Here is a 19542-nt window from a genome sequence, read left to right on the forward strand (position 1 = left end):
ATTTTTTAAAAAAGTATAACTGCTGTCTTTATCTTTTTTTGTTCATCCTAGAAAACAGGGTAAATTCCTTATAACTGCATATTAAAAAGTAGTATCTGTAGTCATTCCAAATTTTTAATATCACTCCTACTAACACAACTCAAATCTGTGTTGTAGAAAAAACAGTATAGCTAGTTTTTGAAAGAGACTATAGCAAGGTCATAAAATAGTTCATTCAACTTGCCGTATTCCAGAGTTATGTTATTATATGGTCTAGGCCTAGGAGAAATGGGATTTCCTGATGCCTTCATAATCAAGACTCTGGGATCTTCTAACATTAGGGACTAAGAATGGCCTAAACCACTGCCAAATACCAAGAATTTGTTGTTATGATCAAAAACAGTCAAAATAATGGTAGGAAGCAAAGCCCTGTTGTTTTCTGAACCGAAATCAGAAACTGGCTATACAGATTATATTCTCGCAATATTAACACAAGTGGGATCCACCACTATACCTGTAGCTTAAATTCTTTCAAAATCTTAATATTTGCTTAAAATCTTTACTACTCTCTTTTGGCGTAAGCATCTGTTTTCTCCTGTCCGTGCTATTTCAGAAAACATTTCCAGTTCTCTTTCCAAAGCTCACCCAGCCCAGGAGGCTCTTAACTTCCCCAGCATCTCTTATTTTCTTAATCCCAAGAACAGAAGTCACGCTGCACTAGAGGGCAGCCCTGTGGGCAAGGGGTCACAGCATACTATTCTGAAGTGTCACACACAGCACTGCACACCAGGCACAATTACCTCTGGACTGATCAGTGCGAAAACCACTTGCACCACAGGTGCACCAAGCCAGTTCTAAACGCCATCTGTGTTTGGGTGACATGTAAGGCTTGACAAAGGAAAAAAACAGGAATAAAGAATGCTGACTTGGATTTTTATTAAGAAAGGTTTGTTTCTGCGTGTCCAAAGTAATTTCTCTCCATTTATTGAAACTTATTTTCTCCATTTAATGGGAATACTTACAAAAATGTAACTTTCCTAAAATCATATTAATACACAAATAATTCTCTAATTACAAATCCTAAAACACTCAAATTCTCACACAAAAAGGTCTGTTTTCTTTGGCATGAGCATGTCTACTTTGTATACGTAGTCCACTTTTGAAAGGATATCCTTTCAAAGATCTTCCTTTTCCAAGAGTTTATATTATTGAATTTCTTTTTCTAAACTAAAGCTGTGTGATATGCTTGACAGAAACAAGCAGAAAAATGCTTTCAAGATTATGATTTAAGTTTATAGTTCATATCTGGAAAAATGTAAAAACTTATAGCTAAACAGGTTGGACTAAGTACAGAAAACGAAATGCGGGCAAAGGAATAATGAAACTCATTCATGCTTGAGCATAGTGAATCCTGTATTTTACAAAGAGCTTAAATAAGCTCAGGATTGTGGGAAAAGGAGTAATTTATACTTCCAGTATAAGGAGCAATAGATACAAGTCAATTAACTGGGAGAAAAGAAACTTTAGGAAATGAAGTGCCATTGCCAGCTACTGGGAGGCAGCGATCCAATGGTAGGTTAAAAATGCAGGTTTATGGAATAAAGTAGATTCCTCTATAGCTAGACTTTACTCAAAATGTCTATCTTACTGAATTTTTACTTTTCCTAGATCTCTCACTAACATCCGGAAAAGTATTTTCCTACTATTACTGGTTGAGAGATCCTAGACTTTCTGACATGTGCTGTATCAATCAATTTTTTGAGCCTGTTTCTTAATGAGAGAATATAGTAAGAAGGCCATGGCTGCCTCTGCCCTTACCTCCATGATGGGGTTGGATGCCAACACCTTTTCCTCAACATTGGCTTCACTGGCAGAACCACTTACAGTTGCAAAGTATCGCATGGCATACTTAGCTGAAACTGTTTTTCCTGCCCCAGACTCTCCACTTACAATGATGGACTGATTTCGTTCATCTCTGTAAAACAAAGAAGAGTGACTGACAGTGCTGCCCACTTTTGAATGTGGTTAACATTATTTTCTCTGTATTCTCATCAATGAGCCATGGTGAGTTCCTGCTGGTTCACACATGCAAAAATGTGGGAAGGAACCTAAGAATGACATTTCCTAATAAAAACAACTACTTATAAACTAACAATGAACAGAGAGGGAGAAGAGATATCAGGCATCAAATTAGAGAGCATCACATCTAAGGATGAATCTGTAATAGTCTCTGAATTTTTTCTGTGTACATATCTCAAACACACTTTATTCCTAGAGAATTATTTTGGTCTATTATAGTACTGTTGTCAACCACCTTTAGAAGAGACAGGAGTTACAGCAAACAAATTTAGAAGAAAATACTACCTAATTGAAAAAAAAATTATCTACTAGCTAACTGTCCGTAGTGTCTCCCGCAAACTCCAGCTCTTACTAAAGTACCCTCATTACCAGAGAAGAAATGGTTCATTTGTTGGCTGATTCATTCAAATATGTTAGAACTCAAAGACTACCAACTGGACTTCCCTGGTGGCACAGTGGTTAAGAATCCGCCTGCCAATGCAGGGGACATGGGTTCGAGCCCTGGTCCGGGAAGATTCCACATGCCGTGGAGCAACGAAGCCCGTGCACGACAACTACTGAGCCTGCGCTCTAGAGCCCATGAACCACAACTACTGAGCCCACAAGCCACAACTACTGAAGCCTGCGCGCCTAGAGCCCGTGCTCTGCAACAAGAGAAGCCACTGCAATGAGAAGCCAGCACATCGAAGAGTAGCCCCCGCTCGCTGCAACTAGAGAAAGCCTGTATGCAGCAACGAAGACCCAATGCAGCCAAATAAATAAATTAATTAATTAATTAAAAAAACAAAGACTATCTACTATTACACCTTTAATTCATTCATACAATGACTCAAAACTCTAGGTGAGGAACTTGCTCCTAAGACTATCATTTCTTTGAGGATGAGGACCTATGTCACCATATTGTTAATACCCAGCAACTAGTCCAGAGTCTGACACATCACAAGTGCTCAGTAAATGTATATTGATTATACGTAAATAAAACTTTAATAACCAACCTAGCCTAGGAATAAATCTGCTTTGGCTACGATTTCGACTGGGAAAGAAGCAGGAAACTTCCACTTCCTGAGATGAAACCAGCAGTCAGCTTCAATCCATCAAATTAATTGAACAAGTATATAAAGGTAGTATCATTTTTGCCCTTAATTTATGGAGAGACAAGATGAGTTCAAAGGTTTTTAGGCCACAAGATTACGAGGTTACTTCACCATAGAAGATGATCTTTTTATCTTTTAAAAGAAATTTATTTATCCAACAAACATTTAGCAAACACCTACTACGTGCCAAACATTGTGCTAAATACTAGGGATACAAGCTTAAAAAGCCATGATCTGCATCCTCAAGTGGTTGAGGGTCTGAGAGGAAAGACAAACTAATAATTAAAGATTATAATACATGGGATGGGGTATTGAGAGGAGGAAGAGGTGATCAGGGAAGGCACCCTGGAGATGATACCTCAGCAAGGTCTAGAAAGATGAGTAAGAGAAAGCAAGCACGGGAAAAGGAAGTTAGGAAGGAAACATTCCAGGGAAAGGAGATAACATAAATGAAGGCTCAGATGCATGAGAAATTAGGAAACATCAGATAATTTAATTTGGCTAGAACATGAAGTAATGACAGATAAGGCTGCAGAGGTTAACGAGAAATGGATCATAAAGATCTTACATGAGATGTTAAGGAATCTGAAGTTTACCTAAAGGTCATGCAGTGCTACCGCAGGGCTTTAAACAGAAAATAAACAATCTAATTAGTAAAAACGCTCTGGCAGCAATGTGGATATGGGTGGCATGGGTCCAGATGAAAAGGTATGAAAGTCTGAACAAAGACTGTGGTGGCCATGACTGAGAGAGGCAGATGGGTTTAAGAGACACCAAAGTGATAGAATCAAAAGTACCTGCAATAAGTTTCCAAAGTAGAAAGATTTTTCTACAGTAAAGTTTTTTCGTTGAGAAATGGTGGTCACTGTATTATTTTACAAACTTTGAAAAATACATTGGGAGTACCCAACTCAGGCCTGATTAAGTACATTCACATCACACTACCAGCACCTGTAAGCAGCCTGTTCAGATGCTCTGACTCCCATACTGTGGGGAAAATCAGGAGGACCTAGGTGACACAAGGAACGTTTAATACTTATAATAAAAGCTTGCATGTAGCCCTCATTTTTATAAAACATCCTTGAACCTCATACTATCTCACTCCCTTTTTATTTGAACTTCTAGACTCAACTGGATATTCCCATTGCCTCTGTTCATACATGCCTGATTTCAAGATAAATCACTCAAAAACAACAACAAAAAAAACCAAACAGTTCTCATTGTGGGGCCAATGTCCCTTTTTTTTTCGTCATTTAGAATATTTTAATGTTCTCAGAATTGATGTCTTTGATACATTAATCAAGGACAGTATCAGCAGTCTTTGGATTCCCTTCTAAAATTTAACTAGAAAAATGATCTCTTCCTAATTCCTGCATGATCAGTTCTGTCACTACCCCCTGTGTGATAGCTACCTTGACAAAACTCTCCCAGCACTCTTTCCAATAATAAACAAGGTGAAGAGGCTTCCACTAGTCTGACGAAAAGGAATTATTAGTGGGAACTGCTATCCTAAACTGTACTGCCTTTGAAATACTATTTCAAGTCTTTATGACAAAATGTTACGTCAAAAAAAAAGCAGCATTCATTATGTAGTAGCTCTTTCCTATACCATGGGGAAGAAGAGAACTGTTAAAGGAGATAAGGTTGAGGATTATTCAAATGAATCACACAGATTTGTACAAATACACACATATACACATTGATGTCAAGCACATACCAGATACATTTTCTCTTCCAGGATTTACGATCCTGGATCCACATGACCAACAATTTTTTTTTAAATTAATTTATTTATTTATTATTTTTGGCTGTGTTGGGTCTTCGTTTTTTCTGTGCGAGGACTTTCTCCAGTTGTGGCAAGCGGGGTCCACTCTTCATCGCGGTGCACGGGCCTCTCACTATCGCGGCCTCTCTTGTTGCGGAGCACAGGCTCCAGACACGCAGGCTCAGTAGTTGTGGCCCACGGGCTTAGTTGCTCCGTGGCATGTGGGATCCTCCCAGACCAGGGCTCGAACCCGTGTGCCCTGCATTGGCAGGCAGATTCTCAACCACTGCGCCACCAGGGAAGCCCGACATGACCAACAATTTTTAAGGGACTTTATTATTTATTACATTTTCCTGACTTTGGCAGAGGCTTCCCTTCTTCTCGAAGCCTAGTAGAGCATTCCAATATATAAATAAGTACAACTTTTCCATTACATAAATTTCTCTGAATCGGGCTCTGGTCTTCGATCTGTCATTTACCAATTTCATGACTTTGAGCAATTGCACGATTTCTCTGGGTCACAGTTTCCCTCATTTTTAAGATTAAATAGCATCTAAAGTCTTTCTCAATTCTAAAGTACTATAACTTAAAAGTTAAACTAACTCCGGAGTTGATTTTTCAGATGTTGGATGGGCCATAGCCTGCAGTCTAAGCCAGGTAAACTCAAGTACAATTGGAATAGGACAGGCTTACAGATGCTTAAATGGGCTTGAAGGGTTATAGTTGAAATGGGCAAACATTTCTTCTCCGTAGGACCCCTGAATCTGAGATGGCCAAAATCAATAAAGGGCTACAAAGAGAAAAAATGTAAATTCCATCCCCCTGCTTTTAAATTAAGAACAGGAAACAGAAATCTTTATAAAGTAAGTACAGTAGTCTTTAAAACGTTTTTCAGTTAAATGTGGCCACAGGAAGAAATGCCAAAAAGAGACAAGAGCAGAGACAGGTAGAAGTGGGGAGCCAACTAAGACACAGAAGGGAGAAGGGTAATACATAACAAAGACATGCAAAGGGAAAAACAAGAAAAGTATAATAGAGATGCAGAGAAAATAGACAAAAACACCAGGGATAAAAAATTTTATGGTTTTAAGGTGAATATCAGAGTCTACCCTACTCTATTTATTTGAGCTGTAAGCTTTAGATTGTTGCATCTATGTAAATAATAATTTATTATTCTTCGAAATTTTGATTAGCTGGTCAGCCACTATTCACAATCCTTCAGGTTTCTCGTCCTTATAAGAACCTTCTTTTACTTTTGGGATGTACATATCACTTCAAGGACCTGATAAAACCAAGTTAAGGAACAGAGATTCACCATCTTCAGATCAATCTGGAGCATCCTAAGGGTGCAGGAACTGAAAATTTATGATTTCTGGCTTGGCCAGTCCTCTCAAGGGCCCCTGCAATGATCCTAAATAGCCTGGGTACTGGGTGCCCCGCAGTAGAGGTGAACTCTTGTGGCCTGTTTCAGTCAATGTTGCTTCCAGAGGCTATAATGTGAACGAAAATCCACTACCTAAAAATACTGCTTCATTCATTCATGCAACAAACATGCAATGAGTAGCTACAATGTGCCAAACACTTTATGAAGATAAAAGACTGTAGGGTCATAGCCTATTGAGAGAGACTGAAAAGTACAGTTTAAATACAGTGGAGTAATTACAAGACAAGAGGTCTGTCCAGGATATTATGAAAGCATGGAGAAGGGGTATAGAACTAGTGGAAGATGTGAGGAAGAGCTGCCAGGAAATGCTTTCTAGAGAAGGTGATGCCTGAATTGACTCTTATACGATAATTAGGAGAAAACTAGGTTGTATGGGAAAAAGGCAATAGGAATTAAACTATGGAGAGGTACCTGAAACCCCAGGAAATAAATTATTCAAGGATAGACTATCCACTCTGGGTTGATGAAAGAGAGAGATGTTACACTTGAGTCTATTTTCCTTCTATCTATATATCTATTTGGTTTGTCCAGCCTTTCCTTAGATTATATCTAGTGAGATTCATTTTGTATCAGGTATATTATTTTATACATTTTCCTTCTGAACTTTACCCTTTAAAAATGTAACCTCTCTAGGTTACGGTGCTCAAATTTTCCAAGACCATCATCTTGTCCTCTGCAAACTTAATGAGCATACTTTCCATTCACATCGAGGTCGTTAATGAGGAAACTAAGTAATGCCAGCCTCAGACCTGACTCATGCAGGACCCATTTTACTATATCCACACACCTCAATGTTGACTCTCTCATAACCATCCACTGGGTGTTGCCATGTACCTTGGTTAAGTGTACAAGCACCTAGGTCTAATTTTTAGCTTATAAGTGAACATGTTCTCATGAAACAAAATCTAGGGTTTTATTTTCTTTCAGGCACTCAATCTAATTGCTTCTCCCTTATTTGATCCCTTGCTAAAAAGGAAAATTATTAAGTTAGTGTAATATAATGCTTTCTTCCAACATTGTGTATTTACTGTGATGTGGCTTTCACTTGAGACTCTAATCCTTATTTCTCTTGTTAGAGAGGTGCTAAGTTTTTCTACATTTTTATCACTTGTCAAACCTCAAGCTGCTCAGCTCTGTTTCTCCAAGATTTCTGCTTTTGATCAATCCCAAGAAGAAAAGATTTACACTCTAAAGTGGATACTAGACAATGCGTTCACAAGACAATATGTAGTATTAGTTTTTAAGTATAAATATTTACCATAAGACTGTGCTGGCACACTGATGAAAGCTGTGCTAGAGAGGCAGAGAGATTATTCAGGAAATGAAAATAAGCGTTTCCTGGAGATACACCAAATTCCTGCTGAGAAGTCTGTCACATGACTATCAGATCTTCTCATGTCAATCTGACTTTTCTGTTCCATCAGTATAGAGCCTGTTAAATTAATATAAAGATTCCATAACAGAAATAGCCAATTTTTTTCCAGTTATACATATTCTTTTTTTAATATTCTTTTCCATTATGGTTTATCATAGGGTATTGAATATAGTGCCCTGTGCTATACTGTAGGACCCTGTTGTTTAAAAGCTTACAGCTGCTAACCTCAACCTCCCACTCACTCCCTCCCCCAACCCCCTCCCCCTTGGCAACCACCAGTCTGTTCTCTATGTCTATGATTCTGTTTCTGTTTCATAGATAAGTTCATTTGTGTCATATTTTAGATTCCACATATAAGTGATATCATATGGTATTTGTCTTTCTCTCAGAAACAGCCAATTTTATTTGTTTGTAACTTTTATAGACTCATATACTTACTGTACTTTATTCCTACTACAAACTTATTGGGTAGATAGTTCTCAGTAAGTCTCAAATTCATATAGTAAAGAATTCTGAAGAGGAATCATTTATCAGGAACTGAGGTGGTCTCAAAGTAAAACTTGAGTGGGATCATGAAGAATAAATAGAAACCAGGCAGATAACGGAGCATGGAGAAGGATATTCTAGGCTGAATAAAAGGTACAGAAATAAAAGTATGCAATGTTAGTTAATCTGAGGGAATAGATTAATATTGTGATAATATTGTGTTAGAATAGGGTCATATAGTTAGAAGTAAGAAAATTAAACAACAAAGAAAGGCTCTGTAGCCTCAGAGCTTGATTCATATCTCAGCTCCCAGATACTACTTACTAGTATGATAGTCTGAAAGTTACTTTCCTCAGTCTCCTCATTTGTAAAGCAGGGGTGATGATGTCTGCTCCCAGAGGTGTAATGAAGATTAGAGGTAACACGCCTGATATCATGCTTGGCACATAGTATACCTCTAAACATGGTAGCTGCTAACTAATAGAAGTTAATTCACCTTTACATATCATACATAAAATTCCTTATCAGGCAGTGTGTCTATTTGCCTAAGTAGGAATACTTGGCACCACATGGCAGGTGAGTCACAATTGGTAACAGGAGAGATTTTATAATCTATAACAGCCAGCATCCACTTGGCCAATGAACCTTAGAAGAGTGAAGCATTCAGAGTCTGCCTAAACAAATGCAAGAAGGGGCCACCCTAAGGAAAGGCCTAGCAACAGAGTCAGGAAGAATAAAACCCGATGAGAGGCTAAAATGAACAGAAAGAGAAGGCAGACGTGAGACTCCATGATGATGAAGACCGTGATGACAGTAACAGCTTATATTTAAACAGTGTTTTTCAAAGTGCTTTTTATGTTTATCATCTAATGTAATTTTCATCTCTGAAGTAAGCATGATAAATATTATCTTTTCTTCACTGGGAGAAACAATAACACAGAGAGGTCGGATGGCGTATCCAAGGTTAGAGTAGAGTTGGGTTGTTACACTCCACATCTCTTAGTTTCCAGAGGAAAAGTCTATACTATGCTCCTTCTGCTTTGCTACAAGCTCCTTACCATAGTCTGCCCTCCACTAGAAAGAGTAAAAGACTTATGCATTCGTGCCCATGAAACTGAAAGGTAACAAGTGTATACAACAGAATGCCTTAAATGTAAAGCTAGACCATCTAGTACAAGTGTTCTATTTTATAGGTGATAAAACTGAGGCCCTGGGAGACCAGAAGATTTAAGCTTATATAGTTATTTATTGATGGAGCTGTGACTAGTATAGATATCTTTTCCATTACACTAAGGTTATGAATATAACTCTCTAATTTATTTCAGGAAAACGCATAAATGAAACTTAATCGATAAAATTTATTTGCTCTACCATTAACAAGGGAGGAAAAAAATACCAAATCAAAGCAATCAATATTACTTGGTTTTAAGGAAACAAAAAGAAAAAAAAAAACCCTGATGTTTTAAGGAAAATAATATTGTGATTTAGTTATCAGAGAGCAATGAGTTTCAGCATGAGAAAAGACTGGCAAGAATGTGAGGCAAAAATGGTGACACAAAAATATAAGAAGACAAACAGATACAGCAGCCCACTGAGTTTTTCTCCCCTGTAAGCCAATGGGACTGTTAAAATTAAGAGGCTAGTCTATGAAGGGGCGCTTTTCTCTGTAAGGGGCATCTTCAGAAAGAAGTCATGAGTCAAGGATCCTGATTATGCTACTGTAACTGGACATGTATCTACTGGGGAAGAATCACTCGTGTCAGCTCTGCTTTGAGGATAGATGTTGAAAATGCCATTTCGACCTTAAAGATCTAAAACAGAACTCCACCCCCTTCCTCCTCCCGCCCTCCCACCCCACATGCACAACCTGCTCTGCCTGCAATCTCTCCATCTCAGTAAACAGCAACTCCAGCCTTTTAGGTGCTCAGATCAAACACTTTGCTGCCATCCCTGACTTCTCTTTTTCTCTCATACCCCCACATGAGCAAGCCTTGGTACATTCTACCTTAAAAATTTATCCAGAATCCATACACTTCTTACCATCTCCAATTATATTCTCCTTAATTAGATTAGTAGCTCTTGCTTGGATCAATGCAAAATCCTCCTAACTAGTCTCATGGATTCGACCATTGTCGCCATTACATTCTGTCCTTTGGTTTGGGTTTTTTTTTTTTTTCCTAACGTTACTTTTGATATGATTTCAAACTTACAGAAAATTGCAAAAATAGTAAAATGAACTCCTGTATATGCTTTGTTCAGATTCACCAATTGTTTAGGTTTTGCTCATTTGTTTCATAAATGTCTCTGTTTCTCTTATTCTGATATTTTCTGAAACATTTGAGAATAGGTTATAGACATGATGGCTCCTATGTATTTTAGAGTATATTTCCTAAGAACAATGACATTGCTCTTTCATACTGACCGTGATCAAAATCAGAAAATGTAATGTTGATATAATAGTATTATTTAATCCACAGTCTATATTCCAATTTTATCAATCATCCAGCAATGCCCCCTACAAAGTTACCTTCTCTCCCTCATCATCAAGGATTCAATTCCAAATATTCACCGCATTTAATTGACATGTTTCCTCTATCTCCTTTAATCAGGAATAGTTCCTCAGTCTTTCTTTGACTTTTTTGACCTTGCTAATTTTGAAGAGTATATAGTTATTTTGTAGTATGCACATCATTTTCAGTTTTTCTGAGTTTCCTCATGATTAGATTCAGGATATACATTTTTGGTATCTATCATCAATTTTTAACACAGCTGCCAGATCATGCCATTCCTCTGCTCAAAACCCGCACTTAGAGGAAAAGTCAAATTTGCTATAATAGTCCTCAAGGCTTTGTATGGTCCCTGTAATTGCTAATCTCTTTGTCTGGAATATTCTTCCCCCAGATATCTGAACAGCTTGCTTTCTCCTTTCCTTCATGTTATTACTCAAAAGACAGCTTCTTTATGGAGTTGGACAATGTCATCAACTTATGTATGTAAAAACAAACATCTAAGGGTAGCCAGGAAAATAATGAAAAAGACAAACTATGAGGGGGTTTAATGGTATCAGACACTAAGACATACTATAAAGCCACTATAATCAAAGCAGTGTGGTACTGGGACATGAATAAAGAAAGTGGAAAGAACAGAGCCAAGAAATTGACCTAAGAACATAAGAAAATTTAGGATATGATGAATTTTAGGTGGCATGTCAAATAACTGGGGCAACGATGGGCTTCTTAATAAGTGATGCTAAGATAACTGGGTAGCCATTTAGAAAAAAGATAAATTTGGATCCATATCTCTCATAATTCAAAAGTATGAACTTTAATGGGATCAGTGATCCAAAGGTAAATTACAAAACAATACAAGGACTAGAAGATTAAATTCTCTTTTACCTTGGTGTAGGGAAAGGTTTTCTAGCAATGACTCAAAATCCACAGCAATAAAAAAAAAAAAAAAAGATTAATACATTTGTATAGAAAATGACCATAAACAAAATCAAACTGGGGGGAAGTATCTGCAACATATAACACAGGTTAAGGGCTAATATACCTAATATATATATATATTTTTTTAACTCTTAAAATTGAGCATCAAAGAAACAAAAACACAACAGAAAAGTGGAAAAAGACATGAATGGACAATTCAGCCCATAAACAAAGAAACAAACAGAAGAAAAGTGAACTGCTCTTAAACATATGAAAAGATGTTTGAACTTATTCATATTTAAAGAAATGCAGATGAAAACAACATTGAGATACCATTTAAACTGGCAAGAACTAAAAACAAAGATTATACATTCTGTTGATAAAGCTATGGGGAAATAGGCACTCTTGAACATTTTTGGCAGGAATGAAAACCAGAACAACTCTACCAGAGGGAATTTGGCAGCATATTTACACCTACCTTTTGACCTACCAACACCACTTTTAGCAACTTACCTGAAGCTACACCTCTAAAAATACAAAAATGTGCTCCACCTCCAACCTGTCTTCTTAAAGGCCAGTCAAGGTTACTGCAATAGTATGGAACACTGTGTAACCCAGTGCAGGCAAATTAGCCTTTGGGGACAAGACCGTGTACACTGTGAAGCCAAATATCCAGAACCCCAACCCCGCTGTGTACTAGCTGAGAGGCCCCAAATACAGCAACACCTCCATCTGCTTATACACCAATTTTGATTTTCAAACCATTGTGTTGCAAGTCACCAGGCCATGATGTTCAGCTCAAACAGCACTGTGCTAGACATGGGGGCCACAGGTTCCAAGAGCAACTGGGTCCTGGCTTGGAGCATAAGCACCGATTTTGGATGTGAAGACATGTTCAACCAGACCTTCTACCCCAGCTCAAGAATTCCTGTGATACCAAGTTGGTAGAGAAAAGCTCTGAAACAGACATGAACCTAAACTTCCAAAGCTTGTCAGTGATCAGGTTCTGCACCCCCCTCCTGAAAGTGGTTGGGTTTAACCTAATCATGGCGCCGTGGCTGTGGTCCAGTTGAGGTCGCCAAGAACGTGAGAGTCCCCTGCTCCGTCTCCCTTTGCTCCCCATCACCCCTCATGTCCCTCTTCAAGCAGAGAGGTGCACTCTCTACCCCTGCGGACAAGAAGTCTCCCTCCACCTCTCTGGCCCCCTGGCAATATCACCAACTGGGCTGTACCAAATATTTGTGATCAAGATATTGAAGAGCTGCCCAACACTGCTGCTACCCACTCTGTTCCCTCATTGCTGCTTGCCATTGCCCGACATTCCCAGCAGAGATGGGGACTGCTGCAGCCTCTTCCGGCTCTGAAGAAACTCCCTACCTCTTCCCCCCACCACCGTCCCCACCCCCGAGATTGCCTCTGATGTCCCAATGGATGATGGACCCCCCGTGGGTTCTCTTGGGCTCTAGCTCCTGGAGAGTGTTGTGTGGAGTTTATATTTTTTAAATAGTGTTCATAAAGACATACATATCACCCTTTTCCCCAAGATGTGGACAAAACCATCTCATTATCTAGGCCTTTGCTCCACTGTGTATCTGGGTCACATTGTATATTTTGCTGCCATAGCTTCATTAAAAGCAATTCAGAAGAGCAATAAATAAATACAAATACAAAAATGTATAATGCACAAGGTTATTTACTGTAGCACTGTTTGCAACTGCAAAATGTTGAAAACAATCTAAGTGATCATATATGGGAGAGTGGTTGAATAATAAAGTGGTGGGGAAGAAAGGAACCAACCTAAGTAACTTTGGAAATTGGCACTTTATATTATGTAAGGCTAAAGACAAAATGAATTGGACGCAAATGTACTTGAGTGGTAAATTTGCTTTTCACAGGGGTATGGGTTAGCATTTCTGATACAAAGAGTATTCCAGGATTGAGCAAACAAGTAAATATACTATGGATAATGAGAGCCAGGGTTTTCAAGATCAAAGAAAAAAGTGAAAAGAAGGAAAAAGAAATCAAGAATAAAAATTGTGGTGTTGAACTGGATTTGGAGGTATCAGTGTGAACTTATGGTTTTTAATATATATATTAAATATACATATAGGTATGTGCGTGTGTATGTGTGTAAAGATGTGCAAAGTCTTTCCTACTTAGAGAAAGGTAAATTAAAACAACACTAGGATACCATTTCTCACCTGCCAGACTATTCTTCTATGCATGCATAGTTTTACATTACATTATATTATCAAGAGATAATCTAGTCTTGAAAATAGCTTTTTTTCTCCCATTCTCCACTCTCAAAATAATAGGGTTCCCCGATTAACATCAAAGACATTTCCCTGATGCTGTTCGGGATCACTGATGCCCCAGCATCTGCTAACTTTAAAATTCACACTTTCCTTGAGATTTAATTCTACCAGATACAGACAGATTTCTTTCAGCACTTAGGCCTTTTAGTTCTGGTCTGCCACTCACTAGCTGAATGACATTGGGCAAGTCACTTAATACCTACAAATCTTGATCCACTCATCTGTAAAACATAACATCTGTCCTTGCATGGTCACAGAATTACAATGATATTCCAAAGGCAGTTTTTAAAAACTATATGTACTTTTACAAATGTTAGGTTATTTTAATAATAATGCAGGCCAGGGACTTCCCTGGCAGTCCAGTGGTTAAGACTCCGCACCTCCACTGCAAGCGGCGTGGGTTAGATCCCTGGTCAGGGAACTAAGATCCCACATGCCGCACGGCACGGCCAAAAAAAAAAAATGCAGGCCATCTGAGACAAATCAATCAAGGCTGTTTATTCAATAATTTACTAGTTGTTATTCACTGTATTTTAAAATATCTGTGACTCAGCAAAGAAGAAATTATCACATCTAATAAAAGTCGTGAAATAATAAATAGAGCTTCCACCAACCTGGCCATTTGCTTGTAAGCTTCTTCAGCTACTGCAAAGATATGTGGATCCATATCACCCATGTTCTGACCACTATATGCATTAATAATATCTTCTCCATAAATAGGCAGCTGTTCATAAGGATTTATAGCTACTAGGACTATACCTGGGGAGAAAGGTAAAAAAAAGCAAAAGAAGAAGTCAATAATATCCTCATGGGCATATCAAACTTGGTAAAGTGAGAATCATAGTTAACACAAATTCAATTTCAGTTAATACTGAACTAACAAATTGTTAAGGGTCAAAATATATCACAGCCTTTGCCTCTGAACCCATTATACCTAGTCCTAACTAAAACACCATTTACAAACTAGACTAGGTGATTTAAAATAATAAAAACTGTGGCAATGTTGAAAGGACTTTAAATATTTTTTATAATATTTAAACCAAAAATTCTACATTCTAGAAATGTATCCAAATGAAATAATCATAGATTCACGTAAAGGTTTTTTTTTTAAATAAAGATGTTTATCATAATGTTATTCATAACAGTGAAAAGTGGAAACAAAGTATATAATAAAGGGAGAGTGGTTTATGTATAGCACAGGGAACTATATTCAATATCCTGTGATAAACCTTAATGGAAAAGGATGAAAAATATATATATATATATGTACAACTGAGTCACTTTGCTGTATAGCAAAAACTGAACACAACATTGTGAATCAACTATACTTCAATAAAATTTTTTTAAAAAAGGGAGAGTGGTTTAATACGTATTATTATATCCATGTAACAGACTATTGAGCTACCACCACAAATCATGTTTATAAAAAATATTAAGTGTCATAGGAAAACATGACACAAAACTATATATAGACTGATTCCAATTTTATATCTATTTATACCCTCTCACATATACACACAGGATATAAGACAACACAATACTGGTTATTTTTCAGTGGTGAATTACATGTAATTCTTTTTCATTTTTTATACTTTTTTTGGTATTTCCTTAAATTTTACAGTAAGTATATATTAACTTAATAAAGTCATTCATTCAACAAATATTTGACTACAACTAGCTTTCAAGTCATTTCTAAGGGCTATATTTACAACAGTAAACAAACAAAAAGACAAATCTAAATGGAGTATAACCTTTAAAAATTGTGGGGACTTCCCTGGTGGCACAGTGGTTAAGAATCCTCCTGCGAATGCAGGGGACACGGGTTCGATCCCTGGCCCGGGAGGATCCCACATGCCGTGGAGCAACGAAGCCCGTGTGCCACAACTACTGAGCCTGTGCTCTAGAGCCTGTGAGCCACAACAACTGAGCCCACGGGCCACAACTACTGAAGCCCTCGTGCCTCGAGTCCATGTTCTGCAACAAGAGAAGCCACCACAATGAGAAGCCCGCACACCACAACAAAGAGTAGCCCCTGTTCGCCGCAAGTGGAGAAAGCCCATGTGCAGCAACAAAGACCCAACGCAGCCAAAAAAAACAAAACAAAAAGTGTATCACTGTACTGTACACCTGTAAGTTATATAACATTGTACATCAATTATATTTCAATAAAAATTTTTTTAACAAAAGGAAAAATTTTGCCCTCATGAACCTTATATTCTAGAGGGAAATTCAGACAATAAAATAAGAAAAATATATATCATAGGTTAGACAGTAGTAAGGAAAAGGGGGGAAAATTAAACAGAGAAGGAAGATAGACACCTAGGAGAAGAAAAGATAGGGCAGACAGGAAAGGCTTCACTGAGAAGGTAGCATATGTGCAAGAAAAAAATAAATTGAAGAAAAATGAAAATTGAGAAAAAGAAATATTCAGTTAATAGGTAGGGAAGAAAAAGAGCAAATATCAAGGATATAAAAGGTATAAATTCTTTTAAGAAGAAAAGATACCTGTTCCTTTTCAAAACAGGAGCGTAATGAAGAAATGCTGAGCGCTGAGTTGGGTACACCAAGCAAAGAGACTTAGAAGGAAATGAATGGAAATCCCAGACCTGGGTCTCAGCAGAGAATGATTAGTGAAAGAAGGATAAGAAGTCAGTAGAGAAAAAAGAGCTGGGGACAAGGGAGGAAATAAGAATTGTCCCCATGCACAATATTTCCATGGCCATGTCCATTAGAGAAAAGAATTCACAGTTCACTCAGACAGCAATGCACACTCACCACAATATGTATAAATAAGTTTGGAATCAATAAAGCGGACTCTGAGATTGTGGAGTACAGCAGGCTCATGAAGATAGCTGAGGGCTGTGAGGTCATTTTCACCCACAAGTATGTCAGGGTTTCTTAAGTGAGGCAGTTCCTCCGTCTTTGGATCTAGACGATATTCTAAATCCTGAAAATGCACAAGATATAGCATCTGGATAAATAATGACAGTTAACCCAAAACAGGCAGATACATTTTGCTTATTTCCTATTCCTGATTTGCTTCTCAGCTATTAAATGCATTCTTTTCCTGGCACCTTCCAAAACCACAGAAACTGGTGGAAATGGCAAAAAAATAAGGAGAGCCTTTGTTTTCACTAGATGTATTAACGCATATTAACAATTTTTGATAATACACTTTGAAAAGTCAAAGCCTAGAATATTTTTTACCTAGTTACTAGACCAGAGTTTTTAATCTTTAGTTAAATAAGCTTTTTTTTTTTTCCTCTTCACCTATTATAAGTGACAGACAGCATAAGAGAGTGGTAAGAGCTTGGCTCTAGAGCCAGATCAACCCAGGTTCAAATCCTAAAACTGGTACTTACTCCTTTTGTGGTCTTGGGTATGTTATTTAACCTAAATCTTTCATTTGTAAAATGGGCATAATGGAAACAGCTCATCGGGGTGTGGTAAAAATTAAGTGAGACAATGCCTGGTATGTGCTAAGTACTTGGGAACTCCTGAACCCTGAGAGGTCCAAGAATCCCCTAAAATTAGGTGTTAACACTTTGTGTGTATGCACGTATGTGTAAATATATACATATATGTGTATTTTTTTAAAAACCCAGTCCATAGTTTTTATTCAACTTTTAATGAGGTGCTTGGGCCCCCAAATTAAGAAGTACTACTCACTTTAAAGCCAAGGGAATATGGCTTTATGGCAAAGCCAAGCATGGAGATTGTCACTCAACTATGTATTAAGGACAAATAACACACGACACATGAAAAGGAAAAAAAAATGGCAATATAATTGCAGAGAGGGACAAGCTGATTTTGTAAAAAGACTTTTGTTAATACTTTTGTTAATACTAAAGAGATATATAGAGGTCAAATGTTCAAATCAGGTTGGAATGACTCTGCAAAATGGGGAGGAAATTTTTACAATCTGCCTCTCGACCTCTCTCTGCCTGTTTATTAGGGTATAATAATAAAACTTTTCCAAAGCAGACTGGTCCTTGCACTAGCTCCTGCCATACAAAAAAGCCACTTCTGGCTGTGTGATCTCAGGTAGACTGCTTAATGTCTCTGAGTCTTGGCTTCCTTATTTGGAAAATGGTTATAATACCACCTGTGAACCCACAGGGTTGCTGTGAGAATTAACATAAGAAAATATGGGGACTCCCCTGGTGGTCCAGTGGTTAAGACTCTGCCCTTCCACTGCAGGGGGCACGGGTTCGATCCCTGTTTGGGGAACTAAGATCCCACATGCATGGCCAAAAAAAAAAAGAAGAAAATATAGCCTAAGGTACCTAACGTTGTGCCTCATAGAGTGGATGATCAATGAATGTTGAATAAATTAATTCCTTAGTTGGCAGTCAAGGCCCTCCTAATCTGGCCTAATTCTTCCCTGCCTTCTTTCTGAATAATCTCCTTGTCTCTGTTTTGCTCTCCTAAAATTCATCCTCCATACTGCCACCAGTGAGTCCTTTCTAAAACACAAACCTGGCACCCTTCTTCTGTTTAAAAACACTACAATCACTCCCCATAGCGTACCAGTTGAAGTCCAAGAGTTTCAGCATGAACACCAGGCCCTCTGTGATCTGGTTCCCACCTCCATCCTCTTGTCAGTCCTGTACCCTCACTTCACATCCCAACAACATGGAACTTGTGCAGTTCCCCAAACACACATCACTGTACAAGCCTCCCTGCCTTTGTCCATGCTTTTCTAGATCCCTGAAATGCACTCCTCCTTGTCTACTCATTCTTTAGACAATGCCTCTCTGACCCTTAACCTTCACCAGCCCCTCTGGCCACTACCCACTCTGTTCTATTTTTGTTTCTTGTTTATATTTATTATATCATGTGTCACACTATTCATAAGTATATGTACTTCTCTTACCTGACATTAATGTCAGAGAGCATATCTTTTGCCACCTCTTAACATGGTGTATAGCAGGTACCTTTACACACAAGCCTTGAATTAGAACACACACCTTTCTAAATCTCTGCTCCAGTCAACTTGTGATATCCACTATCTCCAAAATATATTCCAATCCTCACCAAGTCTACTTCCTTCTCTTTGTTAATCCAAATTCTATCTAGTCAGAATTCTTCCTTCTCTTTGAAGCCTTCCTTGAAGCAGCCCACAGTGATATTTCCCTCTATTGGGATCCTAAAGTCCTCACTGTCTTTACAGTACAGCAGAGTGGTAATGAGCACTGACCAGAAAGGCAATCTCCTGGCTCTAAGTCCCAGCTTCATCCCTTAATGCGTGTATAACCCTGAGCAAGTCCCAAACTCTCTGAGCCTCAGGTTCTTCATCCATAAAGTGGTAATGATAATAGCCCAACTTCACAGGATTGTTATGAGGATTAAGTGAGTTACAGCATACAAAGCACTTAGAACTATGCCTGTACATAGTAAGTGCTCAATATATATTAACGGTCAGGACAGCATTATTCACTTGGCAGTTAATCATAAGTTTATCTTTTGACATCTTAATATTGCTGTGTTGAACTACTTTTTATACCCTGTATTTTCCTGGCTAGATTATAACTTGTTTAGAGGAAATTAACGTCACAAAGGTTTTTAAGAAAAGGT

General features: G+C 38.0%; 1 protein-coding gene across 6 annotated transcripts in view; it reads right to left on the reverse strand.

Annotated features, from left to right (window-relative positions):
* MYO5A (myosin VA) overlaps nucleotides 1–19542 on the reverse strand; it is a 197362-nt gene that overhangs the window by 106746 nt on the left and 71074 nt on the right. For all 6 annotated transcript variants that reach the window (XM_068551749.1, XM_068551728.1, XM_068551750.1 and 3 more), the window contains exons 3-5: nucleotides 16741–16912; nucleotides 14580–14724; nucleotides 1798–1954 (exon numbers count right to left, since the gene is read on the reverse strand). In XM_068551749.1, the coding sequence (XP_068407850.1) occupies nucleotides 1798–1954; nucleotides 14580–14724; nucleotides 16741–16912 (474 nt within the window). The remainder of the gene's footprint in view (nucleotides 1–1797; nucleotides 1955–14579; nucleotides 14725–16740; nucleotides 16913–19542) is intronic.

This window comes from Eschrichtius robustus, chromosome 1 (genome assembly GCF_028021215.1).
Source record: "Eschrichtius robustus isolate mEscRob2 chromosome 1, mEscRob2.pri, whole genome shotgun sequence".
In the NCBI taxonomy this organism is placed as follows: Eukaryota; Metazoa; Chordata; class Mammalia; order Artiodactyla; family Eschrichtiidae; genus Eschrichtius; species Eschrichtius robustus.